General features: G+C 55.9%; 1 protein-coding gene across 8 annotated transcripts in view; it reads left to right on the top strand.

Moving 5' to 3' along the window:
- The window catches only part of KCNIP2 (potassium voltage-gated channel interacting protein 2), a 44,940-nt gene extending 33,231 nt beyond the window's left edge, over positions 1-11,709 (top strand). For 4 of the 8 annotated variants that reach the window (XM_027908081.1, XM_027908090.1, XM_027908063.1 and 1 more), the window contains exons 2-8: positions 7,031-7,155; positions 7,570-7,639; positions 7,734-7,804; positions 8,337-8,444; positions 8,829-8,933; positions 9,166-9,228; positions 9,558-11,709. In XM_027908081.1, the coding sequence (XP_027763882.1) occupies positions 7,031-7,155; positions 7,570-7,639; positions 7,734-7,804; positions 8,337-8,444; positions 8,829-8,933; positions 9,166-9,228; positions 9,558-9,605 (590 nt within the window). In that variant the 3' untranslated portion in view covers positions 9,606-11,709. Of the gene's footprint in view, positions 1-150; positions 411-5,792; positions 5,889-7,030; positions 7,156-7,569; positions 7,640-7,733; positions 7,805-8,336; positions 8,445-8,828; positions 8,934-9,165; positions 9,229-9,557 lie in introns of those variants that run through there. The other 4 variants (XM_027908035.1, XM_027908043.1, XM_027908054.1 and 1 more) reach the window with 3 other exon arrangements.
- Positions 11,710-13,547: the final 1,838 nt, after the last annotated feature.

Genomic DNA, 13,547 nt, shown 5'->3' with positions numbered 1-13,547 from the left:
ACCTCCTACACATAGGCATTTATGCCAGTTCTGCACCCCTTTGTGGGTTCCTGTGCTGTGGGGTGCCTGTGCCACCCTGTGTAGTGCCCCAGGCACTTCTCAGTCCCTTGGGCAGTTCTGTGGGCTCTCTCCTCCCCTGCGGCCTGGGTGCCCCAAGGGACTCCAAAGGGTGCTGGGGCAGGAGGAGGGAGGGCCAAGGCAGGCCTCTCCTCCCCTGCCCTCCCCTCTCTTCCCTTGCTGGGTCTGTTGCTGCCAGACCAGCTGCCTGCAGGGGCTGTGCACTGGGGTCATGTCGGCTGCTGAGGCTCCCTGGGAACTGCAGGGGCTGCAAATGGTGGGCATCATCCTGCTGCTCTGCTCCAGCCTCCAGCTACTCCATAGCTTGGGCATCATCAGCCTTGCCAGGGGAGGTGCCCTGGACGGGGACAGGGATGGGGATGGGATTGCGATGAGATGGGGATATTGTGATGGAGGTGCTTCTCCTGTCCCAAGGGCTGCAGGGTGCCTGGGGGAGGTTGGAAGGATTAGTGTGGTTTGGGGTATTTGGGGGTGCATTAGGGTGTCTAAGGTGTCTGGCAGCATTAGAGTGCAGAGAGCGCTGGGGAAATGAGGGTGTCTGGGGATGTTTCAGAATGTTGGGATATTGGGTGGGATTATTTGGGGACACTGAAAAGTGGTGTTTGGTGCAGGATACTAGAAAGTTAGGGTGGGGAAATTCTGGATCTGGAGGTACTGGGATGGAATGATCTGTGGGCTGCTGGGGGATGGGGACTGTTTGGACTATTGGAGTCTGGGGGAAATGGGTGTAGAGGGCTGGTCTCTATCAGATGATGGGAAAAAGAGCTGCAGGTAACTGGGGAGATGAGTGGGAGCTGGGAAAAAGGAGCAATGGATGTGGAGTGCAGCACCATGCAGGGCAAAGCTTCCCACTGCTACAGGAATTGGTGGCTATGGGGGGAACATGGGAAAAGAGGCTAGAGCCCCTTTGCCCTCTATGTGGGGCTGTGCCAGGACTGGGGAGGGAAGAGGCTGCTGTGGGTGTTGAGCTTCCTGGATTGGCAGGTGGGTGTTGAGGACAGGGCTGGATGTGGCCAAAGAGGAAGACCCAAAATATGTTAGAGCAATGGATACACAATCTGTTGGTTGTGCCGGGTGAGGGTGGGAATGCAGGGAGCTGCCAGCGCTGCTGCCTTGTTTCCTTTGGCTGCCTTCCTCAACTGTGCCACAGACAGTCCCTGCTCAGACAAGGGCTGCCAACAGACTTTGTGTGAGTGTGATTTGGGGTTTCTTTGCCTCCATCCTCTCTGCCTCCTCGCTGGCACTGGGGATGCTGTGAGATGAACGGACTATAGATCACATCCCCTTGGGTATCCAGATCTTGGAGTGGGAGCTGTGATAGGAAGATGTGTCGATAGGAGTGATCAGAGGCTGAGCAGAGGGATGGGAGGAGAGGAAGGCACTTTGCCCACGAGGTGCTTTCAAACTCCTTGTCATGGAGGATGTCCTTGAGCTGCCTGAGATCTGACTGGGCTGTGGCATGTCCAGGATTTGTCCCTGTGCCTTACTGGAGAGGGTATGGATGGCATCTGCATAATGGGTATGCAGAGCACCAGTTCTCATATGAATCATGGTGCTTGCAGCCAAGAGGAGCTGCTGCTCTGCTGGGGCATTTTTTTGGGTAGCTCCTCTGGCACCCTGGATGTGCCACAGTTTATGCTGCCAGAGATGTTCCTGTGATGGGACGGGGACAGGATGTGTGCCTGTGTGTGGGTTTTGCAGCAGAGTGATGCACATAGCTGTTCCAGTCCTGCAGCCTTACCTGCTCCATTTGGAGAACCCCTGTGCTCCACAGTCCCTTGGCACCTGTATCCTGACTCATTCCCTGCTCACAAAATATCGTACATAGTGTGGCCTGAAGAAATTACTATTCTGCCAATATCTCCTTTGGGTACATCCAGGCTGTCTGGGAGCACTGTCATGGGCTGGGGTTCTCCTTTTGGGATCTGCTCAGCATGAGGGTCGTGCAGCTGCTCCTCCCTCTGGCACTGGGTAATATCTGGCCCTGAGCCTCTGCCGTCCCATGAACCACAGGTTTAACTTGGCAGCTTTGCTCCTCCCAGCTCTGTGTGTCCAGGCTGAGGCTACCCCTGTCCAACCCCCCGGAAACAGGGACTCTCTGTCTGGCCCTGGGAGACGCCAGCTCTGATTTCATTCCCCTGATGGATGACTGTCTAGCCCCAGTGGCTGCTGCAAGACACCTTGGTTACACTTGGCTCTGTCACTGCTGACTGATGAGGGTCATTTGCAGAGCTGCTGCTGGTGGGACCCATCCTGACATCCTCCAGGGTGGCTGGGAGAACTCACTCTCTCTTCCTCCTGCCAGCTTTCACTGCAGGCCCCAGAGAGCTTTGGTTTGTGGCACTGCCTGAGGCTGGGCGCTGCCAGGGGTGGGCAGAACTGGGGGATGAGATATCCTGCTTGGAGCTGAGCCTTGCACAGGGATGATTGTCATCCACAGATTTTAGGGACAGCTGTGTTCAACATTGCTGCCCGGACGGACCCAGTGCCATGGCCTGGCAGGGGGAGCCTGGGGAGTTGCCTCTGGTCTCCAAGGAAAAGGCAATGCTCTGGAAGGGGACAGAGGCTCATTTTCAGAAAAGAATGTATTCTGGGAACTGTTGACCTCTTCCCTATGCTGCCAGGCTGTCGGAAAAGGCAGAGGGTCCTCTCGCCCTGCAGCCTTGAGCCACCCCAGCCCTGCTCCTAGGGCAGAGTGCTGGGACAGATCAGCCTTAGGGTACCAGCTCCTCCTGACCTGCTGACTGACCCAGTGTTGTTCCATGGAGACAAGCAGGGACTGTGAGAGCTACATGACTGGTGCTCTGCTTCCCTCCTGGAATGGTGCCATGCCTGGGAGCTGAGCTGGGAACACTGCAGGGGGTCTTGCTGCTGTGGGATGCACATTTTCCACCCACCATGATGATGCATTTATTAACAGGTTACTGAGAGTGATGGGGGGTTTTGGCACTGCCTGTTGGTTTGTTATTGTAGGGTCTTTTCTAGCAGGACGGTGCTGTGGAAGGGGTCTGCTATTAGTCTTCTCAGCCAGCTGTCTCTGAGAGGACACTGGTGGCTGTGGCTCTGGGAAGGACAGGGAGGTAGGAATTGGAAATCCCTTCCCCTTCTTGTGCTGCCCAAGGATGGAGGCTCAGTTTGTGTGTGTGTGTGTGTGTGTGTGTGTGTGTATTTTGAAGTTGCCAGGCTGTGGAGTGATGCATGGGAAGCGACAAGCCACTTAACCCAGCAAACCTCCCGCCACAGATAAAACACTGCCAGCCCTTTCTGTTGACTTATTCTGTGCAAGCCTCTGGATGGCCCTTGCAGAAGGTTGGAGAGCAGGGAGGTATTTGGAAAAGGAGCTGTTCCTGGCATGGACAGGGCTTGGTGCTGCAGATGTCCCTTGTGCCCAGTGGCAGCACATGGTTGTGCTCTGCTCCTGGTCTTTGGGCAGAGCTGTTTCCCAGCAAGGGGGAACCCCCAGATTTGCTTGTGGTTTGGATGCTGGGGACAGAAAGGGGATGGTGTGTCCTACCCAGCAGAGCCCTTGGGTACACCAAAGCCAGGACAGCAAAGCCCCAGCCCTGGTCACTTCTTTCCTATTGTTAAGCTGCATGTGCTGAACATGCTCCCTCCCCTGCCCTGGGGACCCTGAAATTGGGCCCCCTTTGGTTTCCTCCTTAAGCAAACTCCCATGTTCTTTAATTTTTTTTTCTTTTTCCTTCTTTATAACAAACTAAAGTGTAACTTGCACCTGACCTGACCTACTGCACGTGCCTATACCTGCTGCCCTTGTGAGTCCAACCACAGTTTACTCTCTGTTGCATCTCTCTCGCTGTGTGGTTTTCCTCCTGCCCTGCTCCCTCCCTGGTCCATCACCCTGGCATTGGGTGTTGCTCTGCCCATCCTGTCCCTTTTCCTTCTCCTGGGCAAAGAGGACACTCTTCCCTACCAGGTCTGTTCCCACAGCTCCGCTCTGTTGGAGGGACCTGGCTGCAAAGCATCCTTGGAAAGCTGAAAGGTGCAATTTCCCTTTCCCTCTGCAAAGTAAGGCCCTGGAAACATATTTGGGACAAAATCATTGTTTATGTACAGCTGATGCCCACTTCTAGGAAGGAAGAATCCTCTTTCCTCTCCTGCCTGAAAACCCTGGAGCAGACAGGAGCCAGGTTGTCCTTTTATGCCAGTGCCACGATCCTGGTCCTCACTCTTGCCTGTCACCCCCTGACAAATGCCAGGGGGCGCATTTGTTCATTCCTATGTGTTTGCACATCCCTGGCACCCTGTTGTGGATGTCACTTCCTTTGGGAGTTTTACCTCTCTGAGTGGCTTTGTGTGATGTCCTGCTAGGACAATGACCTCCTGGAGCTCCATCCCCCAGAATGATGGATCTGCCTACCCCAGCCCTGCTGCATTGGTGTGATCTCAAACGGTCCCAGGTCCTGCCTGTGGGCACTCAGAAGCCTTACCTGCCTAGCTGCAGCTACTGGATGCAGACCCACATCCCTATCATGGAGCTGGGTACCATGCAACACCATTTCTCTGGCATCTGGGGCTCATCTTAGCCCCCCAAGGCTGAGAAAGCTGCTAGAGAAGCCCCATCTGCTGGCGCCCTAGAGAAACAACTCCAAACCCAGGGTTTGCGATGCAGAGGCACTGTGACCTGCTGCTTGCAGATGTCCAGGATGCTTGGACCAAATGCAGTGTCACCAGAGCCCCAAAGGGACTTTGCACCTTTCGTATCATTTGTGCCCCATGCTGCTGTCTGCCTCCCTTTGGGGGCTGGAGCCCAGCATGGCCTTCATCCCCTCCTCTTCCTCCCTTCCTCACCTGCAGCATTAGTCCTGTGCTGAGTTTGCTGGCTTGAGGCACTGCGGGAAGGGAGGGAGCGGGGGCAATACCAGGTGGGAGAGATGGGGCTTAGCAAAGTCATTGGGGTCCAAATGGGGGAATAGGGTGTGGCAGGTGGGTCAGTGCAGTGAGGGGGCCTACTGTTTATGCAGGGCCACTTGGATGGCCATGAGCCAGGCTGGTGTGGGGAGCATCTCATCCTGCCCCTAGCCTGGCCAAGGCAAAGCCCTGAGCCCTATATCCCTTCTGGCTGTCTCAAAGCAGGTCCTTGGCCTCGGGTGCCAGTGCTGTGCTGGGGTGGGTGTGCATGCTGCAGTCTGGGCTGCATGGCAGGGTTCGGTGCATGCTTTGCCTTCAGCCCTCAAGTGCCAACAGGATCAAACCCAGCCCGAGCTTGAGGAGGATGCAATGCCCTGGCTCAGCCAAAGGCTGTTTCTTGGGCTTCATTCTACCCCATCTCCCTGCACTGCCCCATGGGGATGGTCCCCAGGGAGCAGATATTTGTCCTCAAGACTAAAGGGCAGAGTCCAGCTCTGCCATCTCGTGGGTTTCTGGGTGCCTGAGTGTCTCCCGTGCTCCCTGACATGCTCTGATGTGGGGGTGCAGAAGTGCTGAGTGTGGGTATCTTATCAGGGTTGCCCCTTTGCCACCCCCATCCTTCCCAAGGAGGGAAATTCGCGTGCCGGGTTTGTCCTGGGATGAAGCAGGAAGGCTGAGCAGAGCCTCGGCTGGGTTTTGCCTTCCTGCTCCTCCAGCCTCACGCTGCATGTGCTGCCTCTGGCCCCACTCACTCCGCGCCGGGTGCCCAACCCTGCTGCCCGCCGGGACCGGGGCTGATGCTCTGTTAACTCTTCTTCTGCTTGGTAACTCCTTCTTTCTTCCAGGCAATCCGCCAGTCCAAACTAAAAAAGCGCTGAAGCAGCGATTCCTCAAACTGCTGCCCTGCTGCCGGCCCAAATCCATCCCCTCGCTCAGCGAAAGCAAGTGCTTCTTCTTGCCTTTGTGTGTGTGTGTCCCCGGCGGTGCTGTTGCCTGCTCTCCGCCCTGGCCCTGCCTGCGAGAAGGGGACGCCTCCGCCTCTCCCCTGCTCTGGGTTTGGGGCTGTCAGGATCAATCCTCCCCGGGAGGGGCCCGATCCCGTGGGCTCTGCACCAGCCTCTGTCCTCACCTGCTGACAGGCTGGTTTTCTTCCTCTCCAGCTCCCCGGAGCAACTCCGGGTGAACAGGATGAACAGCGGCAAGACCCGCTTGGGAGCAGGCTCAGGGCAGCCGGACTCTCCCGGCGCTGGTTTAAGGGGTGGGGGGTTGTTGCGCAAAGTTCAAGGTCGGTTTGGAGGTGGGAGTGTGACAGGGGGATGAAAAAGGCTGAGCAGGGAGTGAGTGCAGACCCACCTTAACCACCTGCACTGGGTGTGCTTGGCCTCTCGGTGAGTCCAAGCCCCTCGTCAGGGTCTCTCTCTGCCCACCGGTGCAAGCCAATTGCCCCAGGGAAAAGGTGAGTATGGAGGGGCAGGGGCTGAACCGTCCCACGGAGAGGGGGTACCTGCTATGGGACCACAGCCCCTCTTGGCTGAAGTGGGGTCTGGAGGTGCTGGCTGCTGCAGACAGGGGTTGTGCAGCTTGGCAGATGGTGGGGAGAAGCCATTGATGAAGGTGGGGGCGCAGCGGGCAGGACGGACTCTAGAAAGGCTTGGGGGGCATTTGGGGCTGGGAGCTCTGGAGGGGCGACTCTCCTGCTGGACAAAAACCCTGGAGCAGCATAGACCTGCAGGACATCAAGGTCCTCAACTCCACAGGGCAGACATGTGTGCTAGTGGGAGGAGAAAGGCAGGCAGGGAGGGTTTCAACACAGGAGGGGTTTCACACCCCCTTTCTGTTCAGCCTGGGCTGGAGGAGCTTTTGCCTAGTGTCAGTCCCTGGTCTGCCCCTAGGGTGTCTCAGTGTCCCCTGCTGGCATAGACATAACTCTGGCTGAGCAGAGCACCCCAAAAATGTGTCACCCTGGGCAGGTGTGAGAGCACGGAGTGTGCTGCGCAAGGGGCCTCTCCTGCCCCCTGGCATGACAGGGTAGGGCAGGACAGTGCTGGCCTCAGCCGCCCTCTCTTCCCCGGGTTCCTTGCAGACAGTGTTGAGGATGAGTTTGAGCTCTCCACCGTTTGCCACCGCCCCGAGGGGCTGGATCAGCTTCAGGAGCAGACCAAGTTCACCCGAAAAGAGCTGCAGGTCCTGTACCGAGGCTTCAAGAACGTGAGTACCCCTCGACCAGCTTTGATAGTCCCACCTCCACTGCCATGTCCTCCTCGGGGCTGTTTTGCACCTGGCACTGCCCAGTGTTTGTGAAGGCTTTTGGAACCTTGGGGATGATGTATATATAAGGCTACAGCTTGATCCTACCTCCAGGGAGCTCAGTGGGGAGACCTGATCCTGTGCTCTGTTTCCTTGGGTGCAGAGAGCCCCCTTCCTGGGTGCCTGGGATGCAGAGCCCTTCCAGAGAGGGGTGCAGCCCACACAATCAGGGAGATGCTCAAAGCAGTCTTACCAGCCACCCCACCAGGTGTGCAGGGCAGGGTGCAAGGCAAAGCAAAGGATTCGCAGGGATTTAGGGGGATGCTCACCCCCTTCCTGCAATGTGGAAGTGACACTGTGGCTTGGCCCTGGCAGGAGTGCCCGAGCGGCATTGTCAACGAAGAAAACTTCAAGCAGATCTATTCACAGTTCTTCCCTCAGGGAGGTGAGTGCCCATCCCCGTCCCCATGCCCTGCATGGTTGCCTCTGGAAGGCAGGGGGTCACACAGCAGCCCCTCATACTGCCCTTCTCTCTGCAGACTCCAGCACGTACGCCAGCTTCCTCTTCAATGCCTTTGACACCGACCATGATGGCTCTGTCAGCTTTGAGGTGAGCTGTGGCCAAAGAGAGGGTGATGGGATGGCAGTGGGGCAGGAAGAGCACATCTCTTCAGGTACTGGGGGCTGGGATCACCAGAGTTGCTGTTGCAGATGGATGAAGAGCTTTGCAGGAGCTGGTGCAGTTTATTAAATTCCCAGAGGCAGCAGAAAAGCAATGAAAAGCAACAAAAAAAGGGCTTTCTGTACTTTCTGGCTAGTGCCTTGTACGATATCTAGACCGGCAGAAACAACAGTGGCTGGGTCTTGGTTAGGCTTTGGCTGAACAGCAGGTTCTGGTGCACGTTGTCCTCTTGGGCGCTGTAACTCAAGGGACTAGTGTGGGACATATATGGGGCCAAGAAATTTTTTCTTCCCAGGCTCTTTTTGATACCAACATTTCCCTTGTCAGCCCAGCCCGAGGCCACATCTGCTTTAGGGCTGAGTTCCCCTCTGCTGGAAGGACAAACAAGGCAGTATCCTCTGTGTCTGTGAGGCCCTTTGTGGCTGTAACTCCCATTTGCTTGCCTTATCCATCCTTGCAGGACTTTGTGTCTGGGCTGTCCACCATCCTGCGGGGCACCATTGACGATCGCCTGAACTGGGCCTTCAACCTCTATGACCTGAACAAAGACGGCTGCATCACCAAAGAGGTGGGATGGGGGTCCAGACAGGTCCCCAGGACCAGTGCAGGTCTGCACTTGTCAGGGGCAAGGACAGAACTCAGGAGTGTTGGCTGAGCTGTGGAGGAGAGCTCAGGGGGTCAATATTTAACTGAGCTCAGCTTTGCAAACGTCCCTCCTGGCTCCTTGGCACTGGTGTGTCTCTGGGATGGAGGGTAGATGAGGGGTCTGCTGCTTTGGGGCTCTATCACACATGCAGGCACACACATGGCCCACACTGTGGACACAACCAGCAGAAAAACACGTGAGCACCCCTCAGGTCTTTTGGAAGCATCACTAAAAAGGTGTGGCTTGGGGAGTGAGTGGAGACAGAGCCCTGTGTTGACCCTGCAACCCTGCTTCCCTTCCCATTAGGAAATGCTGGACATCATGAAGTCCATCTACGACATGATGGGCAAATATACCTACCCGGCCATGCGGGACGAAGCACCCCGGGAACATGTGGAGAACTTCTTCCAGGTGAGCTGAGCATATCCTGGGGAAGCAGAGCTCCAGCACTGAGCCAGTGGCTGCAGTGGGTGCAGCAGAAAACATCCCACACTGGGGTTGAAGCAGAGCTGTGCTGGTCCTGCTGGGTGCCTGGGGATGGCTGGCACAGAGGTGTGCTGTGCCCACCCTGGGCAGGAGGTACTGTGCTCTCCCTGGGCTGAGGCTGTCCCTGCCATGACCCCTGTGATGTGCTTGTCTGCAGAAAATGGACCGGAACAAGGACGGTGTGGTGACAATTGAAGAGTTCCTGGAGTCCTGCCAGAAGGTAAAGCCAACAGCAGCTCTTCTCTGGGCTGGGTCACCACCCTGACTGTTGGGGACCTTTGTCCCCCTCCTTTCCCTGGCAGAGAGCGAATGACGCCAGAGCTCCCAGGGGCAAGGCTGGAGCATCTGCTTTGGGAACTGCACCCATGCTGTCATCCCTGTACAGATGACAAGAGCCATGCATCCCAGCAGGGCTTGGAAACTGCCTGTAATCCCTGGGGCTCTTGACTCATGTGCCAGAGCTGCCATAAGGGTAAAGCCAAGCTTGGGGGAGCTGCCCAGATTCCTGTTCTGTGCCCAACTTGCCCACTTCCCACCTGTTCCCAACAGGACGAGAACATCATGCGGTCCATGCAGCTCTTCGACAGTGTGATTTAGCTCCCGGACCTGCCTCCAGCTGAGCGCTCCTGACACTGGGCCCAGAACCTGCTTCTCTCTCTTGACTTTTCCTTTGAGCCTCCCCTCTGCTGGCTGCACAGACATCCCACAGGAAGGGGCCTCCCTTTCCGGAGATGCAGTCAGCGCTGAGATCTTCCCTTTCCCCTGGGCCGGCTCTGCTTTCCTCGGGGGATCCCAAGCAGGTGCTCCCAGACATCAGAGCGTGGGCATGGCTGGCACAGGATGAGCATTTCACCTGGATGGACCTCCCTGCACCCATTCCTGGTGCGGAAGCCGCAGCCTTGGGCTGCAATAGAGGGTTTTCCCCATGCACACCACCCCGTGCAGCCACAGCTCCCCTAACCCTGATCCTCTCCAGCCCCAGGAGCCCCCAGTTCGGGCTCCAATCCAAACCCTCCAGTGATGCTGTCTAGAAACCAATAAAGTCTTGCAAAGGGCCCCAGTGCCTCGGCTTCCTCCCCTGCCCTGGCCGTGCCCTGCCATGCAGAGTGTGTCTGGCATGTTTGGCTGTGAGCTGCTGGCCACCCTCCCTGTCCAGACACTGGGCCAGTGGGTGAGCAGAGGGACCATGCCTGGAGAAGGCAGCCACATGGGCACTTGGGGCACACTGCTGCATGAACTATGGGGAGCATCCCTTGACCCCCAGGGTCCTGGTTAGACCTAGGAGGCTCATCCTGACAAGGGGAGAGGGGAGACTAAAGGAACCTTGAGGTGACTTCTTGTGGCACAGGTCCCCCAGAATGAAGGATGCAGGGCTGGGAGGGCTGCAGCCTCAAACCTTGTCCCTTGAGTTTGGAATGCTGGTACACAGGGACCTCAGGGAACCACTTTGAGGCTACAATCAAGAGATACCCTTTCTAACCCTTCCTGAGGACATGGAAGCCAGGGTATGAGGACACATGGAAGAGGGAGATGTGCTGGGCTCTGGTGGCTGTCCTGGCCCTTAGGGCTCACAGCCATGTTCCTGGCATCATCTGCTGTTCCCAGACCCTGCCCCAGCCCAGCCCACCTGCTGCCCAGAGGCTGGGGAATGAGCAATGGGGAAGAGAGGTGTCCTCAGGCATAGCCCTGTGCTGGTGACATGGTTGAGCTGGCAACTCCTGGGAGAGACAGCTGAGGCTGGGGACAGCCAGAAGACATTGCCATACTGCTGGCAGGCTGGAGGGTCGCCTAGGGGCAGGGGGGGCTTATCCCCATCGCCCAGCATGGCCATGTGAGAGCCTGCTTGGGGACCCCGGTGCTCCCCACGTCCTTGTCACCACCAGGTCCCTGGAGCTGGGTGTGTGCAGGCAGGCCTGTCCTGCCCAAATACCACTTCAAATCGTAGCTGAGTGATGCCCATGTGCTTATGATCCCATGCCAATGCCAGAAACCCTCCACGGGTACTGGGAATGTACCCAGCCCTGGCAGTCCCTGACTGTGGCTCCAGAATCTGCATCCTTAGCAGCCAAGGGTGATTTGGGCTGACCTGAGCTGTGGTGTCTGGGACCAATTGGGAAGGGGTGCAAGGCCAGCACCCACGTAGGGCTGGACCCCAGACCCAGGCTGAACCCCTGGTGTTGCAGATATTAAAATTCCCCCCTGGGGACCTGAGCCAAAGCTACGGGGCCACTCCCCAGCGGGACCATCCCTGTCCCATCCCTTGTAGATACGATGTGGTTTTTAGGTTCATTCAACACATTCTTCACCTCGCAGAAATGATGTGGTTTTTTTAGATTCATTCAACACACTGTTCATCTTGCAGACCTGTTCCCAGGTTTGTCGTGGGGCTGAGCTCCCACTTGCATTCTCTCAAAGGTGGGAGGGCAGGTATCCCAAACCTTACCCCTTGCATCCCTTTCCCCCTCCTCCCAGGCTCTCTGGGGTGCCCACAATCCCCCCGCCACACGGAGCAGATGCCGCCTTCTCCCTCACGCTGTAGGTCGCATGGAGTGACCCCCTGCCCCGGGGCATGGTGACCCACAACCTGCTTGGCATCTCCAGTCTGTATATTTTGTATTATAACAATTATATGGGTTAAAAAAAATAAATAAAAAAAATAAAACAAAAAACCAATAAAATCTAACCACAATCGCTATGCACACCACCGTTATGTTTTCGCATCTGTCAGCTGTCTGGGGTGGAGGTGAGGGGGAAATGCAGGACTGAGGGTCTCTGCAGAGGGTGGCAGCCCTTTTGGGGTGCTGTGGCTGCAGGATGCTCTGCATGGGTGCTCTGCATGAGTGCTCTGGGAGGTTGCACAGGGGACAAAGTATGCGCTGAGCCTGACCATGCCATTGATGGGCCTGTAAATACAGACTTTCCCCTGCTAAGAGGCTGTAGGCATTTAGGCTAAAAAGCTCTTACATCAGGTGTGTCAGATCTCAGGAGTGGGGCTGTCAGGTGTGTGAGATGCTGTTGGGTGAAACCGATCTTGGGACCAGGTGGCTCTTGTTCAGACATAGCATTTAAGGCTGAGCTAACAGAAAGATTGTCGCTTACCACCTTGAAGAGGTAGGTATGGACTGGGGAGGGTTTTTCCTTAGGGACATGAACTGATGGGCAATCACTGGACATTGGAAAAGTGCAGCCTTGAGAACTGGGAAAAAAATGAAGCTAAACAAAGGGGAGAAAAAAAAAACATGAAGAAAGAAACCAGCAGAACAAGGTTATGGACCTGATGTGGGACAGCAAAACCCTCTAGCGCTATACAGTCTGTGGTCCAGGAACTGGAAACTCAATGCAATGAGCTGCCTGGAGACTGAAACATTTTAAAAGGATGGGCTCTGGCTATGGGTGGAATTACCACTGTGGCACTGGGAAAGTGGCAAGTCTGCTCTTTCTAAAGCCTCTCACTCTCCAGAGACCTTTCTGAGCCGCTGGCCATCACCCAGGTCTGCGTATGGCAGTATGAATGGGGCTGGGCACGTCTTCCCCTCTAACCCACTTTTCCAAGTATATCCTATCCCCTGAGCTCTGTTTGGCTGGTTGCTATTTTGGGCAATGATATCCAAGGGCTGGATGTGCCCTCTCGTGGCACAGGGATGCTGTGAGCCACTGATGGGATCCCTTGGGTCCCTCTCCCCAGAGTAAAATGCAGAAAAGGGGCTGAGGTGACCAGGGCTGAGCCCTGGCTTGGATGTCCCTTATCAGGAGCAGGTGGCATTTAAGGGTAACAGCAAAGTCAGTGGGTTTATGATAAGAACAGAGATAAGAGCTGATGAGTCCTTGGAAAAGGGCAACCTTGTGGTGTTTCCAGGCATCATTTTCCCAACTTTCAGAGGAAAAAATTAATAGCAGTTATGTGGGAAAACAGCTGAGCAACTGGATGAGGCAGCTGATGCAGCCTGGGGCAGTGATTAACTCCAGCATCCTGAATACTGTCTAGAACTACAAGCATTTTGTAAAAGGATGAGATCCCAACACTGGGAGAACTGTTACTGCAAGATTAGTTTGGCATGACCAAAGCTATGAGCATGATGCCAGCTTCAGGGTCCAGTCACTGTCCAGCTCTCTATATGGTGGTATGAGAGTCACATTTATTTTCCACCCAAATTTTGTGCATTTCTCCTCTCTAACCCCTCTGTTAAGTTCTTGTGCATCAATACAATTCAGCTAGTTACTATTTAGGGCAGCAATACAATTTCTATTTTTGCTCTTTGAAAGCTTTAGCTTGAACCTGGCGGTAACCAGAGATGCTCCCTGACAAGGGGCTCTGCTGCAGCTTCCTGAGCAGGTACAGACGGGGCTGTAAATGCAGCCGTCTTGGGTTTCTTGTCACGCCAGAGCGTCATCAGCGGGGATAAGCTCAAACGTGGCTGAAATGTGATGTGTCTGCCGCGATGCGTGCAGGCTTTCTCCAGCCCCTCCTCCCCAGCCAGGTCTTTCGGCAGCTCTTTGCTCACTCGTTCCTTGTTGGCTGGTACCCGCTGCAGCCTCCCC

Source organism: Empidonax traillii, unplaced genomic scaffold, assembly GCF_003031625.1.
Source record: "Empidonax traillii isolate 1590-97213 ecotype Southwest subspecies unplaced genomic scaffold, ASM303162v1 scaffold27:size3997909, whole genome shotgun sequence".
Lineage (NCBI taxonomy): Eukaryota > Metazoa > Chordata > Aves > Passeriformes > Tyrannidae > Empidonax > Empidonax traillii.
Note: the sequence above shows the minus strand (reverse complement) of the source record. Positions and strands in the feature narration are given on the sequence as shown.